Here is a 21,849-nt window from a genome sequence, read left to right as displayed (position 1 = left end):
CTGTATAGGATCATCCATTTCAACTCCTGTTTGACAAATTATTCTAAAAGAAATATGTAAATTTAGTTTAATTTTTTTTTTAAATCTAACAGGGAGATAATTTAATACTATATGTAATAATTAAAATATTACATTTGAGGGCTATTGTCCACAAAGCACAAAGACAACCAAGAAGAAAAAAATACAATGTTTTTTTTATTTTTTTTTTTATTTAAGTAATTTGGAAAACCTGTAAAAATAAGTTGACCAGATTTTTAAAACAGTGATTACATATTGTTTATGCAAGACTGCATGCTCTAATATGTAATACTCACTACATACAACAAATAAAATAAAGGTTTATGTATATATTATGTTTTTTTTCCCCCAAAAGGGTCTTCTCTAAATTCTGAGCTAATAACCATAGTTTAAAAGGAGATAAAGTGATGCATTTGACCTGTCAGCTACAGCAACAGCTCCAGGACAGTGCTGATCAGCTTTATGATGCCATTACTAAACTGGAGACAAACATTCAAGTGAAGAAGTAAGAAAATATATCCCATGTCTGAACACCATTCATTTCAAAAGCAAAAACACACAAAATACAGTAATTATATATATATTATTCATATATGTGTACCTGTTTAGAATTAGTACAGTACCTTCATGATGAATGGATAATGTGTAGTCAACTGTGATAAAAGCAACAAGTGGTAAAACATATTTAAAAGATAAAAATGAATAAAACCAGTACACACAACTCTCAGTAGGGTTACACATCTGTAATGCTATGTTTCAAGTATGTTATCTTTTGAATTGAAAGGCTTAAAGTCCACTCCACATTATTACATCTCCCTTGTCCATTTATGGTTTAGTCTTCAATATCCTGGAATTGTTTTCAAAGCATACGAATGATAATAAATGCAAATACAATCTGCTTTGTGTCAAAACCAATCAAAGGCTAGAGAGCTTGAACAGGATACGAGCTCCGTTAGGTAATTGTAAATCCAAGTAATTTATTTTATTTATTTATTTTCTTATCTCTTCATATCAAGCTGGTCCATATAATACGCAATATCAGATGATACCACCGATATGTTTGTGATAAAACTTACATTTAAAAAACATAAAATCCACAGTGAGTGGTTAAAATGAGGTCACGTGGCACGGTGCTAAAATTAAAAAGCACTGTAAATGGACAGACGAGGAATATCTTCAGAAACAAAAAAATGCCCTTTAGTTTTCAAGGTCTTCAAGGCCCAGTAGAATGATTTTAGCTGTGTTCTGGAATAGAGCAGCTCGGTTCTGTTGCTCCCCTTTCTTGACCCAGTGTCCATATATGCGGAAAGCACAGCCGTCGATCAGCTTGCGCACACCGCGGATGGAATAAGGGTCTCTTGCTAGGAGCTCCTTTGTTAATGGTCTGGCTCGGTAGTAGCGGCTCTGCATTCGTATACAGGCTAACACAGTCAAGATCAGGGCCTGAAAGTGCAAAGAACAGTTTTTAATTACAAGTAATTTTCACAAAAATATATTTTTCAACATTGGTAACAATAAAGAATGTTTCTTGAGCACTGAATACTTTTGAATGGTTGTGTATAAATGAAACACACACACCTTAAATGTCTTCCTGGGGCTAAAGAGCCGCACTTCCTCCTTTTGGTACTGACGGAAGAAAGGATGAGCTAGAGCTTCTTCGGCCGTGAGGCGAAGAGTGGGTTCCAACACTAAAAGCCTTGAGATCTAAGGGAGTTTAATGCACATATAGGTACATTTCTTAATATTAGCAGTTAGTCTGTCTACGCTGTAGGCTGAGAGAATGCTAAGAGAATCTCACCAAGTCTTTGACGGTGTCAGACCGGTCATCCCACTCTGGAGAGCTAAACTGGTACCGGCCTTCCATGATCATTCTCAGCATCAGCAGCTGTTTGCGATGCCAGAATGGTGGAGACCCAGCAAGAAGCGTGAACATGATCACACCACAAGCCCACCTGTGGGAAAACACGGAGCAAAACGAAGAACCCATGTGACACAAAGAAAGGTTTAATAAGGTTTAATAGCAGAACTGAGCTTATTTACTCACAGGTCAACCTCTTTCCCATAACCCTCATGTGTCTCATCCATGGAGCACTTCAGAATCTCTGGTGCCAGATATCCTGGTGTTCCACACAACTCTAACAAGGGAAATTGAAAAAGACCAGTTTACAAACAATGTATGTTTTTAATGAAATAACAAATCTAAAAATCTGTTTTGATTTGCCGCTGTGGGAAGACAGGGTTATGTCTTATTTTTTCTCACCTCTTAGTTTTTCATCAGGCCCCAGTTGGACGGAAAAGCCAAAGTCAGAAAGTTTAATGTGTCCCTGGTCATCTAGCAGAATATTTTCAGGCTTGAGGTCACGGTGTATAATATTTAGTGAGTGTAGATACTGGACAGCCTCCAGAAGAGCACGCATCATGCTCCTAAAAGCGAGAAGAGATTTGCAGGAAATATTTGCGGCAAATTATGGTATGAGGAGAACAGTTTGAACTACCATGGAAACATAGGAATAGAAGCAAGGTCTGAGAATAAATTAAAAACTTACCTGGTTTCCTTTTCACTGAGAGTCACTTTTTCAGTCAAGTAATCAAATAGCTCTCCTCTCCTCATGCTGTATAAAAAGTTGTGTGCAAGATTACAACATATACAGTACTGTTTAAAAGTTGGGGGTTGCTAAGGTACGTTACGTAAATATTATTGTAATTTAAAATAACTGTTTTCTAGTTTAATATATTTTTTTAAATGTTATTTATTCCTGTGATGGCAAAGCTGAATTTTCAGCAGCCATTACTCCAGTCTTCAGTGTCACATGATCCTTCAGAAATCTTTCTAATATTCTGATTTGCTGCTAAAGTAAGATTTCTTATAATTTCTTATTTCTTATAATAAATGTTGAAATGTTTGAAGAAAACATGATCACATTTTTTCAGTATTATTTGATTATTAAACAACGAAGAACAACATTAATTTGAAATGCAAATCTTTTGTTAGTTTAAAAAATTATATTTTGTATTGCATCCTTTCCTTCAAAATAATAAATAAATTCTTACTGACCCCAAACTTTTCAAAGGTAGCGTATAACAATATAACATAATATATATATATATATATATATATATATATATATATATATATATATATATATATAAGAAGAAAATACATACTTACAGGTCAAATACCAAAAATATGAATGTTGTTGACTCATAAGAATCAATCAGTGTAACTGAAAATGAGCACAAATAAGGTCAGTTACTACTCAGAAAAGATTCAACTGATGTTCAAACATTTGCAGTAAAATTCAGACTTACTGATGGACGGGTGGCCATTCACCAGCTTGAGAACATGGATCTCCTTCAGTGTGGAGCTTTTCACCTCCTCTAACTGCTGTTCTGTCATTTTCTCTGCAGTGATCTCAATGATCTTCACCGCAAACTCCTGCCCCGTCTGTTTGTGTACACATCTGCGCACAACACTGCTCACACCTCTGCATAGGGGACAGTTTAGTTACAGACATCTCAATAAATCACATCAAAACACTTGTTGAATCCAAAAAAATACTCACCTTCCAATCACCTCTTTGGCATCATACTTCTGATAAAACTCTTTTGCCCCGACCCAGTCGGGCAGCTCATCTCCAACAATGATATCGCGAGTCATTCTGATAACCTAAACCAGACACATTTATTTACTTTGAATGAGTGAAGAGAAGGTATGCTATGTTTGCTTCTTCTGTATTAAAAATCTTGATTGCCCAAACAAACACACACATGTATACGTATGTATATGTGTTTTTTATATATATATATATATATATATATATATATATATATGTGTGTGTATGTATGTGTGTGTGTGTGTGTGTGTGTATTAATATTACAAAAATAAAACTGATTAAAAAAATATAACTTCAGTTTCAGTTATATATAACTTCAGTATCTCCAGTCTATATTTTGTGGAGCAAAATAGACATGCAGTAAACTGCACGTACACAAAAGTGCGCGTGTGCGAGCATATGTAGTTGAGGGTTGTGTATGTTTGTGGTGACATTAAGGTTCAGATACGGATACAATCAGCAATATTTTCAGGGATAGTAATTTATTATAGCATGTTATTTTAGTAATAAATATCGTTTACTAATTGTTAGAACGGACACATGCTTTCCTAGTTGCCATTTGTTTTCATTTCAACCCTATTAAATGTAAATATTTCGCATAATTATATCCTTTTGTCTGAAGCAAAAAGAAACTGAAAATAATTAATGTATAAAAATGTTAAGCAAACTTGCAGTTTGCAGGCTAATCAGCTTAATACGCTTGAAATAACAGCAAATTGTAGCAATAACTGAAAACAATCTAACTGTTCTGGAAAATAAGTGAGCGATCAATGACCTCGTCTGCGCTCTTGTCCCAACCCAGAAAAGCCGAAAGTGTACTTACAAGCACTTCTACAAAATCAACCGAAGTGCACAGCAGTCTGACGGTTCAGTGTTTTCAACTGACCGGCTGAAAACATGCATTTAAAGCTACCGACAATACTGCCATAGCACTGTTGTAAACTTTTATAGAGCTCCCGGGAAATGTCAACAACACCCCCGTCGTCGAGTCGCTCTTCTCTCGCTGCCTTGTAAATGACAGCTGCTATACTGTCGTCATTCATCACTGCCGCCTACAGGATGGAGCATTCTTCTTCTTCTTCTTCTTCTTCTTGTATTTATAATGGCGGGTGGCAACTAATGTTTAAGGATGGAGCATTGTCCTGGCTTTACCATTTAAAAAGATGAGGCAACAGATATAAAACAAAACGGTTTTAAATATAACAAAAATAATAAGCAATATTTAAAATATTTAATCAGACACCAATTATAAATGTAGACTAATAAAAGCTGTTTTATTGTACATAAAGTGGGTTGCCTCATGGGGCCCACCATGCTGAGATCCCATGCTAAATTCTACTTATAGTGTGGAGGAAACATACCAAAGAAAAATAATGGCAAGATATGCCAATCTTCTGAAGGGATGGATAGATTGGGTCCTTGATTTATGTGCTTTTCATTCTCTCATTGAATATTCTGTCACTATGCTGACTTGACCGTCGTTTCCATGGGCACCACACTCACTTCTATGGTCTTGATACAGCCTACATAACATAATCTCTTTATAGTTTTCCAATAAAAATGCAGAGTAAAAGAATAAACCAGTAGACCCCTGGTAGATCTGGACGTATTTATTTATTTGCTTATGACATATCATCTTAACTAAAAAAAAGACTACATATAAGCTAAATATATACCACGTAAAGGTTTATTTAGAAATTCATACATAAATTATGGATATCCCATGATATTGACAACAAGTAGCCTACTGCATCATTCACACAGAAGCAAAGCAGCATCAGAGCCGAATATTTTAGTATGGCTTTTATGCAGCACGTGTAAAGGGTTGCATGGCAGAGTAGGGCTGTTTTAAGTCTGAAGCCCACATTTTCACACATTCCCTTCTGAAATGCATGAAAGGAAGCTAGAATATCTGCAAACGCTGCACAGATGCTGCATCTCAGCCAGATGTCTCATACATCTGCTTCATTGAAGCAATATGGGAGAGAAAGGAATGAGAGGAGAGGAGGATTTCAATGGAGAATGTAGAAGATATTAGGCTGTACGGCTAGTATTGTTCAAACCCAGTCATAATTCCATCCTCCAAAAGATCTAATAAAGCAAATCCACTTTTTTAAGGTTAAAGCAGCTATGGAGATTATTACACCGGAAGTCACCATGTCTCCTCTCTTTTACGGAAGTGGGCGTGAATAACAGCCACATCCAGCAGCATCACATCATCGCAGTATACGTCTGTAATTAATCACTGCAACCTATTTATTTCGGATTTAAATACATGCAGATCAGCTTTTTTCCATCTTTATCTCAGCGAGATACAAGTAAGTGCGTTTGTTTCGCCGTGCCGCCGTTGTACGGGCTCATGCACATAGTGTGTGTTGTGGTAAAATCGCGGCGATCAAACGTTCTGCGGCAAAGATGCAATATGTTTTGACCACAGCAGACTTCGAATAGCATGCTCGCGCACTCTAAAACAACACGGAGGAACATAATACAGTAACATACCGGCCTAACCATCCCATCGAGCACAGCAGTGAAGCATGCAATGTATTTATTCACAATGGGTTTTGTCGCGCGCGCTGGCCTGCAGTTGCAAAGGCATAACAATGTTTGTCATTATGCATGCAGATGCGTACAGCTGCATCCCTTAGGTAAACCAACACACGTTCAGATGAATTGAAATTTTTACATGTAATATTTGTGATCTATAGGCTGTATCTCATAGACAGTATTTTTGTATTTGTTTTATCCGTATTAATAAGGATCTCTGTATATTTCCAGCTGTTGGGAAATATGAGCCAAACGTCAGAGCCTTCAGCTGATGTTGCTGTGACTGAAGGTTTGGATTTTTTATTACTTTACACTGGAAACCATCAAATTTCGTCAAAATACAATAGTTACAGATATTATTTGCTAAAAGCATAATATATTTATGGGGCATTTAATCCGAGTATATAAAACGCGTTTCTAATCATTTTGCTTAAAGGGATAGTACACATTTGTTATCAGTGCTGGGTAGATTACTTACAAATTGTAATTCGTTACATTTTGCAAATAACCTGGACGTTGTAAGGTTAGTTAGTAACGTATTCCGATTTCCGTTAGATGACATATTTTAGGTAATGTAGTCTTATCTTGTTTATCACATAGATTTGAATAGGATTATTTTTTGCCATGTTGAAAAAAAAAAAACAATATTCCAATTCTTTATTATTAACAACATAAAGTGTATTAAAAATATTTTTTCCCTAAACTGAGATTTGTGATTTGGTATGCTTTTATGATAAAAATGGCACTTGAACATTAAAATTAGTAATATTTTTATATTTGGTTGCCCGCATGTCGGTGCGACCATTAACCAACATCAGAGAACTGTGAACATGAAAATGTGTTGTTAAATGATTTAAATATTTTTTTTTTTCACAGTCCCTGGGGAACTATTTAAATATTTTAAGACAAGGTGATGTGTAAATTATATATATATATATATATATATATATATATATATTCACACCAATTATAAAAGTAATTGGTAATCTGATTATAAGTATTTTAAATCTTAATGTGAACTAATTGCAAGTACTTCAGATTATCCAGATTACATTTAATCAGTTACTACCCAACAATACCCATTACTTATTCACCCTCATGCTGTTTGAAACCTGTATGGCTTACGTTCTTTTGTGGAACACAAAATGAGTTGATAAGGAGAATGATTTTCAAATAAATGTAAATGATGCTGTAAATCTATCAGCCGCTAACATAATGCACAACATCACATTTTTCTATATAAATGGCTGAAGTTTTGTATTTGAGTGAACTGTCCCTTTAAATATTTCATGGCAGTAGTTGCCGGTATCAAGTTACCACTATTTTGTAGTGGAAACATCTGTAGTATTTTGACATAAACTGTGGTAAATGATTGTATGTTTATGTATTTTTCACCCACTATTCATCTATCCAGCTCCAGTTTCTCAGTCTGAAACCAAGCAATCACCAGCAGGGAAGAAACAAAACAAAAAGAAAGCTGAAGAAGTGGTGGAGGAAGAAGAAGAGGAGTATGTTGTGGAGAAGGTTCTGGATCGGCGTGTGGTGAAGGGAAAAGTGGAGTATCTCCTCAAGTGGAAAGGCTTTTCTGAGTAGGTGGAATTCCTGGGAATTTGATTTTGTGTTGAAAATCCTGGTGTTTATCTAATAATTTTTTTCATCAGCGAGGACAACACATGGGAACCAGAGGAAAACCTAGACTGTCCTGACCTCATAGCAGAATTCCTCCAGTCACAGAAAACGGCTGAATCTGGAGGCAAGAGGCGGGCAGAGTCAGACGGAGATGGAAAGGAGACTAAAAAGCGCAAGGATGAGGTAAGAGCCATGAAGATCTGAGGATCTGAGATGTCTCCATCATTTCATGTCTATAAGCTGGTCAGGAAGTGTCTTTAAAACAGTAGAAAACCAAAAAAAAAAAAACAACTTTGAATGGCTTAAACAGTTTCTTACATGCCATCTTTCTTAATTTAGCCTGAGAAACTCAGAGGTTTTGCACGTGGTTTGGATCCTGAGAGGATTATTGGTGCTACAGACTCAAGTGGAGAACTCATGTTCCTCATGAAATGGTTTGTATGGAAATTGTTACCCGTAAGAAACAAAACAAGTATTGGATTAGGGCGACAGTTCCTGAGCAGCATTAGGAGAGACTGGGGGCAATTTTAACACTCAACATTTCTTCAAAGTGCATCTATTTTACATAGGCTCTGCATGAGGAAAAGAAGCATAATTGTATCGTTTAGTTTTTTTATTTTGCTATTTAGTGTTTTGATACCTTCAAATTTAAACCATATCGGTCAACTGGTTAAAAGTTAACGAGAATGAAAAATGTTAACTTTTCAACTGGTAGCTACTATGCAACATCACTTATCACTTCTTAGGTGGGGAATACACTAGAGTGAATATTGCAAATGTTTAAGAAACGTTACTTTACCATCGTTTAAAAGTTGGGTCAGTAACATTTATTTATTTTTGTTGAAAGAAATTAATAGTTTTATTCAGCAAAGATGAATTAAATGACTAAAAAGACATAATGTTACAAAAGATTACGGTTTCAAATAAATGCAGTTTTTCAGTGTCCTAAAACGTTTTTCATGATTTTCCACAAAACTGTTAAGCAGCACAACCTCTTTTAACACTGATAATAATAAGAAATGTTTCTTGAGCACCAAATCAGCACATTAAGTCACGTGACACTGAAAACTGGAGTAATGACTGTTGAAAATTCACCTTTGGATCACAGAAATAAATTACATGCTAAAAAGAATAAATTATATAATAAAGAAATTAAAATAGAAAACATAAAATAGAAAATATTTATAAAACAGAAAATGTAATAATATTTCACAATATTTTTTTTTGTGTGTATATTTTTGATCAAGTAAATGCTGCCTTAGTGTGTATAAGAGACTACTTTTAGAAACATAAAAAAAACTTACTGACCCCAACCTTTTGAACAATAGTGTGTCTAGTTTCAGATGAAGTTTTGGCAGATGCTTTTAGCCGAAATAAGCAAGCAAACAGTGTATTTAAGGTATACATGGTTTATGTGATATACTGTACAAGTTTATGCATTCCATAGGAATGGAAGTCATGAACTTGCCATTACTACTTGCTTTATTTTTTGTAAAATGGTTTATTTTAATTTTAATTATAACAATTGCCCCCACTGTTAAAGGGCATTTCATCACTCACCTTCATGTTTCGTGGAACACCAAAAAAGGGTTTTGTGAGACATTGAGACCATTTTTGGAATCTATATTTTTTGTGTTCCTGCAGAAAAAAGAAAATCATTCAGGTTTGGATTGACGACAGATTATGTAAATTATGACCACATTTTCATTTTTAATGTGAACTATACCTTTTAAGTGTGGCCATTTACTTACATTCATACATACGTGAACGCGAGAGAGTGGAAATGCAACCTTCATCTTCACTCTGGATGCTAAAGTTCAAGTTTGGTGATCTCTGACCTGCACATTCATTCAGCAAAAAAGACATTTGACCAAACATCACAGATTGATTTCTTGGCTCAATACTAAGAACACAAACTTGCTTTTGAATAAGGTTTTCTTTATTATAAACAGATGTAATCATATCCTGTTGCCAAACTTCATTGCCAGGTCCAAATCAATTTCACATGCTTGAAATGTAATCGTGCCCTTGCAATCACCTCCATTACGGGGACAGTTGTAATGTTATTGACATCAGGTATGGAATTGTAATATTATTATGTTTACATTATAATAATATTAGACTTTTTGGCACATATGCCAAAAGATGGCTGGTATATATTGAGTTGTCTGTGAGTTGAAGGAAATGTAAATGTTACAGTTGCCCTCAGTTTTCTCTACTCAAGAAATCCATCTCGGATGAGAAGTAGCTGATCAGTATGTTAATGTCGTCTTTTGTATTTTTGTATTACAGGAAAAACTCTGATGAAGCAGATTTAGTACCAGCCAAGGAGGCGAATGTTAAGTGTCCACAAGTGGTCATCTCCTTTTACGAGGAACGCCTCACCTGGCATTCATACCCCACTGAAGAGGAAGAGAAGAAGGATGACAAAAACTAGACAAAAAAAAAAAAAAAACAAGATGTAAGGGACAGTCAATATCAGTCGTGGCCATTGATATGCTTGTTTTGTTCTCCATTTTTTTTTTTTTTTTTTAAAGATGGTAAAGGAAAGTTGTCAAACAAAATTTGTAAAAAATTGCAAAAGTATAAACTGTAATCTGCATAGGTTTCAGCGTATTTTAGGTTGGGCACCGTTTCCATAGATAAAGCAAATAGAACACTGCTGTCTCAGTGTGCTTGACAGGTGACTTTGCACATTTAATGTACTTTCCATGCTTTCTATTGTCATATTGTCATCTATTTATCATAGATGTGTAGATTCCAGTGTTCAGTCTATCATACTGGGGCGGTTTCATTTAATGCTGTAGCGGTCTCACAAAACGTCTTGATGTATTCCACAAATCTTCATTTTATGTATATATAACTAATGTTAAAATATTACTGCCTTAACAGATTATTAAGAAAAAGATTTTTTTATACATCTGTCAATGCAGGTGGTCATTGAACCTATGACTGTCTCTAGGCCCATGATAAAAGAGGTGTAAGATATAGGCCTTATTTGACGTTTGGAACTGGCTTTGATACGATTGGTTTTATAAAGACATGCCAGCAGCTGTTAATCTTCAGTGTTTGTTTGCCCGTGATGTGTCTGGTCTCACCATAGGTGCTATTTGTGAGTCAGCCCCATTGGATATTAACAGTCTTTCTTGACATTTGTGTTTGTAAATATGTTTGTCATTTCCCAGCACATCAGTATCACTGTGTACAGTCAGTTGCTTTTGGTTTTTACTTTGATATTCTTGTCTTATTACTGTCACACAACAAAGTAGAAGAACTGTAACATTTGTTCTCCGGTAGACATTTCAAGTACTTTATGTTCTAAGCTTTAACGATTGTATGCTAGTTTTGTTTAACCATGTTATTATTGCATATTATCAGAGCATTTGCCAATGAAATACCATTTTCAAAAATAAAAACCTTTGTTGTATTTCTGTCAAAACTGGTCAAACTTATTATAACTTATTATGGTCAATGGTCAATACTTTTAATTTTGGTAAATTATATTATCTAAAAATACTGGGATTCCCTTCACAATGCCTGAACTAAGACATTTACACTACTATTTGAATTGGGTTAACAAGATTGTATGTATGCATTTAAGAAGTTAATACTATTATTGAGCAAGGATGAATTAAACGGATTTAGAATGTTACAAAGTATTTGTAGTAAAAAAAAAAATTGCTGTTGAACTTTGTATTCATTGTACTCTTACAAAATATTATGCAGCACAACCACTTTCATCATTGGTAAGAAACGTTTTTTTTGAGCACTTCTAAAGGATCACGTGTTAGAAGAAAAAATATTTAAAAAAATCAGTGAACTTATGAAGGGTCATGTGACTGAAATAAATTATATTTAAAAATATATTACAATAAAAAGTTAATTTAAATTCAAATTACTGTTGATTAAATAAATATTATGTTAGTATAACAAACATCTTTAAAAAACATACAAAAAATTATTACTAATCCCAAACTTATGAAAGTTTGTATTTTAAACATTAAACAAATAAACAGATTTTTATTTTATTTATAGTATGCTCATTTATATTAACCTAGATTAATGCTGTAAAATTGCAATGTTAATTTAAAACAAATCACAAATTAAAGTGTTGCCCCACAAATACCATTTTACCAAGAATTGAGAAGTGAGCAGCACACTGAAGCTCATATAAGCAAAAATTGTGTTTCGCTAGCAACAAAGACAAAATAATTCATATTTATATAGATATGAGTTTTTTGCAGTATTACAAAAATTTTATTTTGCCTTTTTTTATTATATATATATTAATGCTGTAAATTATATATATATAAATGAAAATCAAGGAAATGAAACAAATGTTTATTATAATTAATAAAAGAACAATTCCAGATTGCTAGCAAATCTCTCAACATAATTCATATAGGAATACTCTGAACAGGCAAATTCAAAGAAGGTGCAAAAAGGCCTGGCTGAACCAAGCAATTAGGACAGGAGACATACAGAACACAAATAATTTACAAACCGAACAAGACAAACAAAAACAGCAGTGCTTAATGGCAAGTAGTTATGACATTGTAACAGGGATTCAAGGGTCATCTAAGTGAATGAATCGCTCGTCTTTTTTCATTATCTCTACGCCAACTACACAAAGTATTTGTAACCAGTAACATAAAGATTGTCTCTTTTCCATTTCTAAGACAAAAAAAAAACTATCATGTCTTGCATATTTATTCATGTCACACCAAAACAGACACTGACTGTGTCTCATGGTGCTATATGAACAGTGTAGATGAAAACAACAGAGAATGACAAAAAGTGGATGAAGATGAACATGTAAATTAGACATTCACACCAGTTTTACTTTTTTTTTTTTTTTTACTCATTCATCGATATGTCAGCGTTTAAGGTCAGCTGTATCCTCAGGCTGCAGTAAAGCACAATCCAGTTGGTTATTGGCACAAGCTTAACCGCTTTAATTTGCCAGGAGTCCATTCATGGCTTCACTCAATTGAATGAAGGTACTTTTAATAAAAGTAGTGTATTGGGTAAAAGAAAAAAAGTCAGGTTCACGTCACATCAAAGCTAAGACACTGGCCCAGCTTATGAAAAGTTGTAGTTTAAATGCAATAATGACCTATTCCTTCTACTATTTGTATATTTTGGTGAGAATTTTATTCCTTTTTCAAATGACAGTACAACTGTAACAAAAGCATCTCTTAAAGTTCCTCCACTGCAACAGACAAAAGCCACTAAGTTGCACTAGCAACAGAGCATTTTGACCTGTAACAAAGGCTAAACATTATGAACTTTAAAAGCAAATGACTCGTTTCAATTAATCCTGTATTCCAAGACACACTGGACTCAATCACATGATTCAGGAACAAATTGCACTGATGCCATTCAGGTGTCCATGTCTGATGACTTATTAAAGTTTATGCACATGGAAGAGAGTTACATTAAAAGCTGTCAGGAAGGCCTGAGAGACCCTTTCTGCAGCAGTAAAGGAAAAAAGCTTATAGGCAAACTACAGTGTTGACTGACAGTGTTGAAAAGGGCACAGAAGCTGATTTATTAGTAATAATGCATCGCGTTTCCATCCTCAGTCTGTACCTCCAATGCTTCTCAACAAGCCAAAGCTAAATTTAAACTCACTCTTTAGTGGTATTTGTTTTGCTGTCCCTAGTTCCTTGGCAAATGGCATTGACTCTCCAGGAAATTTTATCAGGTGAGTTTGCAGTCCAATAAGACTAAAACTTTTGTTTTGTTTTTTAGTGAAACAGGAATTTGGGTCCACGGAGTTATTGGAACAAGACAAGAGCACAACACAACCTTTGGTTAGTATTGGCATGCCTGTAGTTTCTTTTGGCTTCACTTCTAGCATTCAGTAATCTCTTTTTTTTTTACCAGCTCTCAGCTGGAACTTCCTCACCCACCATTGAAATCCAAACACACAGCATGGGCTAATGCTGTATATGTAAAAATGTTTGCATCCTCATGGTCAATGTCATCTTAGTATGGTGTATTATTGTCATCGACTACTTTTTTTGGGAGCATTCCTAAACAGTTCTTTTAATTAAGAACATTTGGTTGGTGTCCCTCATGACCTCACGTTCTTGACAGTTCTTTCAGTTGGCTTCTGAAAGTATCCTGTTCGCTCTGATCTTTTTGTACATCAATGAGAAATCAGTACTACATACAGCACGTCTGCTTTAATGCCACTTTCAGGAGAAAACTTCTGAACCAAAAAGGAACAAAGAAAACCCAATGCAGGAGGAGTAATCAATGATGCAATTTTCTTCTCCTCGCTAGAATCGTTTCAAAGAAAAAGGCGTCCTTTGCCTTTCGAAATACTTTGTATGGTAGTGCCTTTGCGAAAAATAAAAGGGCAACAGTTGGAGTTCCTCACTTCTTTTTGTCCTTCTGCTTCTTGTCAGGCTTGTTGCTTTGTTCTGTGGTCATGTTACGAGGCATGAGGAGAACGCCATCGGTGCCGTACTGCAGAAAGTACTCGCTGGCCGAGTAGGGTCTGCCTTCCTCATCCCGCAGCTGTGCGAACAATTCCTGGGAAAGGCTCTGAACTTTCTGCTTCGTCTGTCTGATGCACTTACAGTATTCCATCTTCTCCTTCAGCAGCTGGGCCTTTTCACGTTGCAGGTCTTGCACGCCCTCCTCGAGCTTGAGGATGGTGTCTAATTTGCGTTTACGGCAGTTTTGTGCCGCCATTTTGTTCTTTCCACGGCGGCGGATGTCACGAATGAGTGAGAGCTGGTCCTCATTGAGATGGTGCTTGGCCAGAAGCTCATTGAACTCCTCGACAGGTAGGTTAATGATCTTTTCATTGGAGAATGGGATGTCCATGGCCCTCGCTCTACGTTCATCACGGCTAGACTGCCTGTCAATGAAGTCTTGTGGTGGCTGGAGCTTTGTCTGCTGCAATTGCTTGTCTCTGCCTTTCTTGCTGGAGGATGTGGACATTTGAGAGCGCTCAGAGTAGGATGATGCCAGTGGTAGATTGTAGGTGTGGTTGTGATTGACACTTTCCAACTGTGGTATGCCATGGAACTGAGAGGGATCTTGGTAGCTCATGCGGCACAGCTTGCTATACTCCGGTTGGTAGCCCCCAACGGCTCCTTCCTCTGCTTCTACTGTGGCCGCCTCTGAATCAGTGCTGTAGCCAACAGCTCCTTCCTCTGAGAATGTAGCAGAGGTGGATGAAGATGATGCGGCTGATGAGCAGGATGTCTCTGAGTTGCTAGGAGAGGCTGGGCTATGGCTGGAGTCCAGTGAAAGACCTGAGTCTGAATCAAGCTCATCCTCGAGCTGAGAAGCCTGGTCTTGGCTGAAACCCTCTTCCATTGCAAGGTCTAGCAGGCTAATTTCATCCAGCATAGACTCTTCCAGCAGGCTGGAAAATGGATCTGGCAGCACCGGAGTGGTGGTTAGATTAGTTGTACTGTTTAGAGGTGGTGGGAGAAAGAGACCGGTCAAGTTAGTAGCTCCAAAGGTTGAATTGATGTTGGAGGAGTTGCTAGAAGAAAGCCTGACTAAGGTAGGCCGCTGTACCATGGTAGAATCCAACTCGGGGTTGAACAATGGGGGAAAGTCCTGGCTGCAGCTGGGAAGCGAAGCCTGGTGGAGACTGACATCCTGGTTAATGAGAGTGGACCGTGGAAGTCCAAAACTTGTGGCTGAGTCGGTGGTGCTGGCATTGTTGTTACTGGGGTCATTATTCATGGTAACATTTACCACAGTACTGTTCACCTCCATGTCCTATAAAAAGAGGTACTAAATGTTAGACTAAGTTTAATGGTGTGATCCTCATGACTATTATCCAATATATTCAATCACTCAAACAATGACTTGGATATATATTAATTTATAAACAGGACTCAAATTGAGGGGGGATGGGGGGCTCCACCTTGTGGAAAAAAAGACAGAAAAAAGCATCTCCTCTGTAAAACCACAATCGCCCTTTACCATCTAAAAACTAAATTTTTGATTAGTAATATGCATTGCTAAGAATTCATTTGGATAATTTTAAAGGCGACTTTCTCAGTATTTAGATTTGTTTGCTCCCTCAGAGCTCAGTATTAACGAGCTGCGTGCAAGCTCCCGCATGGTTTCATAGTTTTTTTCACAACTTCTGTCGTTCTTAAATAAAAGACAACATAATAAAGTATGATATTTCTTTGATTAGAGTTTAAAGACATTCCCAAGACATAACCTTACAGTGCTGCCATACTATGTGTGACTGTGAGGATGAGGGACAAAACTGAGAGAGAGACGAGGCATGTGTTCCATTCAGAAATAATCACCCTGTTCTAATTCACATTAATATGTCAGTGATTTGCAAAAAATTACCTACTGATGGTTTTAGTGTCATACTTATTGATCCATGAGAAGCCTAAACAAGCACAAATACACACTCAGCAAAATATTAACTATATTGTACTATAAAATATATAGATTTCCCAAAACAAATTTATATAACTTTTGTCAATATTGCACACCATGATGTTGAAATGTGCTGTTTTATTTGAACAGTATGCTAATATTTGTTAGACATTTAATTATTTACTGTATTGTTAATTGCAGAAACTACCTTTAATGCATACATTCTAGTGTGTATATGGTGAAACCTTGCACCTTAATAAATGGTGGAAAGACATTAGATGACTCCGACTCCCTGATCAGAGTACTGAAGTGGTTAACACCATCAAAGAACCGGCATTAGTGGGGCAGTCCCCAACAAGTATATTGACGTGTCAGAAAAATCAAGGGAAATGACCCTTTAAAACCAGATGAAATGGCACTGACAAAAAGTATAAACACTGTGCGCAATGATACAGTTCAATCTACAAATCGCCATCGAGCATGGATTTACTGCAGTAACACTAACTGGTAGTAATTAATAAGTATTGGCAGAAATGTGGAATTTTCATATTAAATATTATTATATTATTAATATAGATAAATATTAAAGGAGTAATGGAAGATAATTACTATATATATTTATTAAGCTATAGCATTTGTGCATTCATACCAAATTTTTTTAGACTACTGTTTTCCATTCTGATACCTAGTAACCAGGTAAAAACAAAAAAAGATACACAGTATATATAATAATACTAAAGGTACAGGTTGTAGGACCTGCCACAAGAGGGCGCATTACCAAAACAATAACAATCGCGTGATTTGATGACGCTAAAGAGGAGCATGGAATGATGGGATGTATTGTCTTTTCCCCAATCGCTGACGGCCATCAATCAGACGGAAAGATAAATCATGGATTTAATGGGAGTTCAACGATTTGCGCAAGTAGATCACATACAAAGTCAATGCAAAGACGTGATCAGACTATGGATCAGACGTGTCCTCGCACGGGTCTAGAGACACGACGTCCCACATTTGGCGCTCCGAAATACTAATCTTGTTGATCGTTATAATAGCATACGTTTTCTGTAAAGATACAAATCAAAACAACTCACCTGTCGAGTAAAACACAAGCGAGATCGGCATCTCTTTCTAGTTGAAGTTTGTCGCTAAGCTACTTCCGCATTTGTCCATGACACTGTTGTCATGTGGTGTCTACGTCAGTAAAGGCGGTAACAAAGGGTAACTAACGTGTCACTGTCTAGAATGGGACTTTTCTCAAGATTTACAAGTAGTTGAAAACATTAGAGATATTGTTAGTAAACAGCTGGACAAAATATATAACACCAGCCTAGTGGTTTATATTTTACTGCAAAAATCTTACAAATTGTACCTTTAATATTGCAGCCTGCACTACAATCTGTACTGAAGATAAGTGTCATCAAAGTCAGGCAACACAAACCTTTTTCATGATTTGAAACAATCATCACTCATTAGAACAGGCAGAAACTAAGAAATACATTTTTTTTTCTATTAAGATATTTATATTGTTAAAGAAAAAAAGTGTAAAGAATAAAAAAAAAACGTGAAGAGTTTGTCATACGCTGACCATAAAGAGGAGTTTAAAACCATAATTAATGGTTTGGTTTCTACAACTTTCACTTAGGAGTAAAAATCTTAATTTAAAATTATTTATCTGGATAGATATAGAGATGAACTGATATGAAAAACATTATAGTGATAATTTATTAAGCCATACGGCTCAGCCCTAATTTAAGGTTTAAGGAAAATGATAATATCCTTTTAAAATGATATTTAATTTGATACTTATTATAACCATTGTCACTGAGCAGAGTATTAGGTGTGTGTATTCCCTTCACTGACTTTGAATGCAATAAATTCACAAACCTGCAGTTCCATTATGGACATTATGTCCTGCCACTGCTGCTCCAGGTCTAGTGGTGTATCAGACTGAGACAGAGGGGCTTGTAGGGGGATCCCTTGTGATGTTGATGGCGTCTCCTCAGTTGGAGCTCTAAGCTGTGAGGTGGATCCAGTGGTCTGGAACTAAAGAAAGAAAAAGACTATATGAAATGACAATCAAATAAAAAAAAAATTCAAGTTTTAATTGGTAATGTAGCATGAATTTCAATGTCGCTACCTCTGGCTCTTCTCCAAATGGAAAGGTGGCCTCCAGAAGCCTCAGACATTCCTGCAGGGATAATGAAGTCTGAGCACCAAGACTGGTAAGCTAGAAAATACAACAAGAAATGTCCATGTAATTCCAAGGTGGACTTAAAATCACATAACATCCACAGCTTACCACCTTTTTTGAATAATCTAAAAGCATTATTAACCGAAACCTTGCTGTGCTCCTCACACCTCACTATATAATCCTAGCACATTACAGCACATACCTCCGTAGGTATTCTCTCTCCTGTCTCTCCATCAATATGAGTTAGGCTCTGCACTGCTTGGAGATTAAGTCCATTTCTCCAGCTTTCCTCTCTTCCACCTGCCTCTTCGTTTTCTTCATTAGGTTTATCAGTCTCACTCTCCTTCTGCCGACTGCTATAGTTAAATACTTCTCGGCCAGCACCAAGGTCAATATCCTGCCTCCAAAGGATGTCTATGAGGTCAATGTCCTAGAAATATATCCGTTAAAGGGGAGTGTCATAAAAGGTCTAAGATTACAGAACATCATTAGATAATTCTAATTAATGAGGGACATGATAAGGATTGCTCAGCTCTTACTTGGCTAATTGTGCCAAGCATGTATTAAAAAATAAATCACAAAGGAACCACTTCGCTATAAAAATATGAAAAGCTACATATTCTATTAGTGACCTCTACTGAAGATACTACAATCTCTGTTTGATTCAGTGTACTATTTCTACCACATGTCAAGCTGTGACATTGCTTGAAAATGTAATATTAACATTACTATTAACATAAAAATATTAACATTAGCACAACTACCTAGTTTTTTTTAAGAGATACATAGCTCTATCGATGAGACCACACCCTGTCCAGCCTCTATTGTAAGGCTCATAATGTAGAGTAAGAATACTAATAGCTCACATACAACACTCTTAATAGCCAGTAGTCACTATGCAATTTGCTTAATCTAATGGCTAGATATAATAGCATAACACAGTTCTCTCTTTAAGGAAATCAGATATGAACCAATGTCAATCTAATTACAGTAGGCTAAGCTAAAAACACACAGCTACTGTACCTCTTTGGAGAGGTCGTCGCTGCTCTCTCTTTCCCCTTGCTCCTGACTGTCCTCAGGGGCCACGGCTCCCAGGCTGTCCTCTCCGCTGAGGCTATAATTGGTCTCAGAAGCACCACCAGCCCCTCTCATGGCCGAGGCTTCGGAGTTGTTCACGTCCTCCAGGCTGCCCCCATTGTCCAGGGCAATGCTGGGGCCGGACTGACTGGTTGCCGAAACCACACTCTCAGGGTCACGATGCACCAGCCAGGCACTCAGCTCGGTGCTGGGCACACGCAGATGATCCAGGGAGTGCACCTGGTTCAGAAGCCGACGAGTGGCGAAAAAATGGTCCAGGTCCACACTTTTAGGATGGATGCCATAGCCGTCCAGGGTGTTACGGAGATTGTGGAACTGCGTCTGGGTGTAGGCCGAACTGGGGCCCAGGATGATCTCATGGAGTGGGGGGAGCTGATTGTTCAAATAAGTGTCCAAGTCCAGCCGTACCCCAATTAGACTCAGGAGGATAGTGAACTGAATAAGACCCTCTGTGAAGTACTTTTTCAAGTAAAGCATTTCTTTGCAAAGGAACAAAAAAGAAAAACCTAAAAAAGGAACTAAAAAGCAAAAACTAAAAATTACACACAAACAAATGTCAAACCCACTTAAGGTAATGTTCAGCCTTGTGTACGATAAAAAAAATCAAAAGCAGACACAAGAAAAAAGGATGCTTGCTTTGTTTTCACAGTCATGTGCTTCTAATAAAGCAGAACTAGGTAAGATAAATCCTCTTTTGTTGTCTTTGAAGAAAGTTTTTTTTCCACCCAAATTATATCCAGCTTATATATTTGTAAGCATGCACTTTCAAAGTTCACCAAGCCTGCATAGAGAGAGAAGAAAAAAAATATATAATATATATATATAAAATATTACTATATAATAATTAGCAATTAAATTATACATTTCCACTCGCAAGTAAATTGCAAAACTTCAATTAAAGCTTAATCAGTTAAAGAACATCAAAATGTTTGCATCATAACCTAGTATAATACATAAATTGACTTTCAAAATAATAACGTTAATACGTCCAGATTTATAAAAGAACATCAAAGTGTCTGCAACAGACCCTAATCATAACAATATAGTGACAGTTTTGTATTACTATGAGACTGTTATATTAAACATTAATGACCTCCCACCACATACACCCACCTCACAATCACACCCACCTCGATCCATCCATCCCTGTAACCCTCTAATAACCAAAAGTACGCAAAAAATCGCGCATATTCGCCACCAATAAATTGCAGATCGGTGACTGAGCTTCGGCCTAATCTCATTCACTGCCTACATTCATCTCCTCCTACTCAAACCCCATATAAAAACAATTTACTTGTCCAAGCACTGTGAAGTACTGACCTCGTACACTTCCGCTATCATAGCCGAGCAGTCCGTTAGCAACAAGTGGCGCAACAGCCTCTGATTGGCTAAGATACCTGTCACTCATTTTTCTCTGCGCTACAGCCAATAAGGAGGCGGGCCCTGACAAGGCTCTACCGGGGACACTGAATTAATAATAACAACTTTATTAAATACCCAGTTTTTGTCAATTGGTTAAACCCAACTGTTAAAAACGGTTCCTTCAGTTCAAGCAAAGCTGTCTTGTGCATTTGCAACAGCCGCACTGACACACACTGCCATATTCGCAATTTCGAAAGCTAACTTAGCCCGCTAGCATAGCATCTAAATAGTACGTTTTCATACTTACTCAGGAGGAGTTTACTGAAAAATGACTCCGAATGCCTCTAAATGCATACACAGCCACTGTCATCAGTCACTTCTAACTAACTACACACTTATTCCCTTAGATCTCTATATGTTATCACTCCCCTATCGCTATGAATGGCCCACCATGACTTGCAGAATTTCCTCTTGCCGACAACTTGGCCGAAACTGAGGCGCTGAAACATGCTGCCACTACGCATGCGTAGAATATTCTAGCGCACATACGGGATGAGATCATTCATCAAAATCCGCGGTTGTATACAAACTTGTAAATGCAACTTTTGTTTAATAGCATAAAAACTTGTATCTGTCTATTTAACTTCTATTAGTTGTCCCGCCTTTATTTTTCTTCACTTTCTTGATGCTCTCCGTGGGAATACAATATCGGCAAATTTGCAATATTCTACCATACAGAAAGCACTAAAACACTGGCCAGAAATGTTCTAATACCAAGAATAATAAATGGATCATGCTTTATGACAAAAAAAGTAATGTCACACTTTTTAATCAAAGTAAATTTCCCATTGGCACATAAAGTCCAGGCTACATTTCTGCTGACGGCGTTCAGTTTTACATTTTTTGACCTCACCGACTTGATTCTATATTTAAATTTTTTAAACATTTTGTAACTTCTTACATTGCATTAAGTTGTCACATCAAATCGTTTAATAAATAGACTCATCAACT

At 36.6% G+C, this 21,849-nt stretch overlaps 3 protein-coding genes across 10 annotated transcripts; 1 reads left to right on the top strand and 2 right to left on the bottom strand.

Annotated features, from left to right (window-relative positions):
- Window positions 1-582: 582 nt before the first annotated feature.
- LOC128025343 (phosphorylase b kinase gamma catalytic chain, liver/testis isoform-like) lies at window positions 583-4,664 on the bottom strand. Its single transcript, XM_052611602.1, has 10 exons — window positions 4,456-4,664; window positions 3,582-3,685; window positions 3,328-3,503; window positions 3,188-3,242; window positions 2,565-2,630; window positions 2,279-2,442; window positions 2,063-2,153; window positions 1,817-1,970; window positions 1,597-1,722; window positions 583-1,461 (listed from the first exon to the last, which is right to left on the bottom strand). Exons 2-10 carry the CDS (start codon window positions 3,674-3,676, stop codon window positions 1,216-1,218), a joined length of 1,173 nt encoding a protein of 390 aa, XP_052467562.1. The 5' UTR covers window positions 3,677-3,685; window positions 4,456-4,664; the 3' UTR covers window positions 583-1,215.
- A 1,064-nt stretch (window positions 4,665-5,728) lies between these two features.
- LOC128025344 (chromobox protein homolog 1) lies at window positions 5,729-11,247 on the top strand. 3 transcript variants are annotated; one of them, XM_052611603.1, is made up of 6 exons: window positions 5,784-5,950; window positions 6,411-6,468; window positions 7,594-7,768; window positions 7,841-7,991; window positions 8,148-8,242; window positions 10,101-11,247. In XM_052611603.1, exons 2-6 carry the CDS (start codon window positions 6,423-6,425, stop codon window positions 10,243-10,245), a joined length of 612 nt encoding a protein of 203 aa, XP_052467563.1. In that variant the 5' UTR covers window positions 5,784-5,950; window positions 6,411-6,422; the 3' UTR covers window positions 10,246-11,247. The 3 variants fall into 3 exon arrangements, with proteins under 3 accessions (XP_052467565.1, XP_052467563.1, XP_052467564.1); XM_052611604.1 differs by lacking the exon at window positions 5,784-5,950 and adding an exon at window positions 5,969-6,280; XM_052611605.1 differs by lacking the exon at window positions 6,411-6,468 and having other exon boundaries at window positions 5,729-5,950.
- An 881-nt stretch (window positions 11,248-12,128) lies between these two features.
- On the bottom strand, window positions 12,129-21,371 carry LOC128025342 (endoplasmic reticulum membrane sensor NFE2L1). 6 transcript variants are annotated; one of them, XM_052611596.1, is made up of 6 exons: window positions 21,146-21,371; window positions 19,402-20,257; window positions 18,581-18,808; window positions 18,325-18,414; window positions 18,072-18,230; window positions 12,129-15,560 (listed from the first exon to the last, which is right to left on the bottom strand). In XM_052611596.1, the coding sequence occupies exons 2-6, from the start codon at window positions 19,951-19,953 to the stop codon at window positions 14,193-14,195; spliced, it is 2,397 nt and encodes a 798-aa protein (XP_052467556.1). In that variant the 5' UTR covers window positions 19,954-20,257; window positions 21,146-21,371; the 3' UTR covers window positions 12,129-14,192. The 6 variants fall into 6 exon arrangements, with proteins under 6 accessions (XP_052467556.1, XP_052467560.1, XP_052467555.1 ...); XM_052611600.1 differs by having other exon boundaries at window positions 21,289-21,341; XM_052611595.1 differs by having other exon boundaries at window positions 20,590-21,339.
- Between the last annotated feature and the right edge of the window lie 478 nt (window positions 21,372-21,849).

Source organism: Carassius gibelio, chromosome A12, assembly GCF_023724105.1.
Source record: "Carassius gibelio isolate Cgi1373 ecotype wild population from Czech Republic chromosome A12, carGib1.2-hapl.c, whole genome shotgun sequence".
Lineage (NCBI taxonomy): Eukaryota > Metazoa > Chordata > Actinopteri > Cypriniformes > Cyprinidae > Carassius > Carassius gibelio.
Note: the sequence above shows the minus strand (reverse complement) of the source record. Positions and strands in the feature narration are given on the sequence as shown.

Bases quoted from the DNA above. Each gene is read 5' to 3' on its own strand.
- LOC128025343 (XM_052611602.1), bottom strand. From the start codon at position 3,676: ATGACTCGCGATATCATTGTTGGAGATGAGCTGCCCGACTGGGTCGGG. The intron at 2,631-3,187 runs GTAAGTATGTAT...CTTTTTATACAG, and splicing joins ATATTTTTGGTATTTGACCT to CATGAGGAGAGGAGAGCTAT. The intron at 1,462-1,596 runs GTGTGTGTGTTT...TTGCACTTTCAG, and splicing joins GCCCCAGGAAGACATTTAAG to GCCCTGATCTTGACTGTGTT.
- LOC128025344 (XM_052611603.1), top strand. From the start codon at position 6,423: ATGAGCCAAACGTCAGAGCCTTCAGCTGATGTTGCTGTGACTGAAG. The intron at 7,769-7,840 runs GTAGGTGGAATT...TTTTTTCATCAG, and splicing joins AAGTGGAAAGGCTTTTCTGA to CGAGGACAACACATGGGAAC. The intron at 7,992-8,147 runs GTAAGAGCCATG...TTCTTAATTTAG, and splicing joins CTAAAAAGCGCAAGGATGAG to CCTGAGAAACTCAGAGGTTT.
- LOC128025342 (XM_052611596.1), bottom strand. From the start codon at position 19,953: ATGCTTTACTTGAAAAAGTACTTCACAGAGGGTCTTATTCAGTTCACT. The intron at 18,415-18,580 runs GTATGTGCTGTA...TGTATTTTCTAG, and splicing joins GAGAGAGAATACCTACGGAG to CTTACCAGTCTTGGTGCTCA. The intron at 15,561-18,071 runs GTTTGTGAATTT...CTCTTTTTATAG, and splicing joins TGTCCATAATGGAACTGCAG to GACATGGAGGTGAACAGTAC.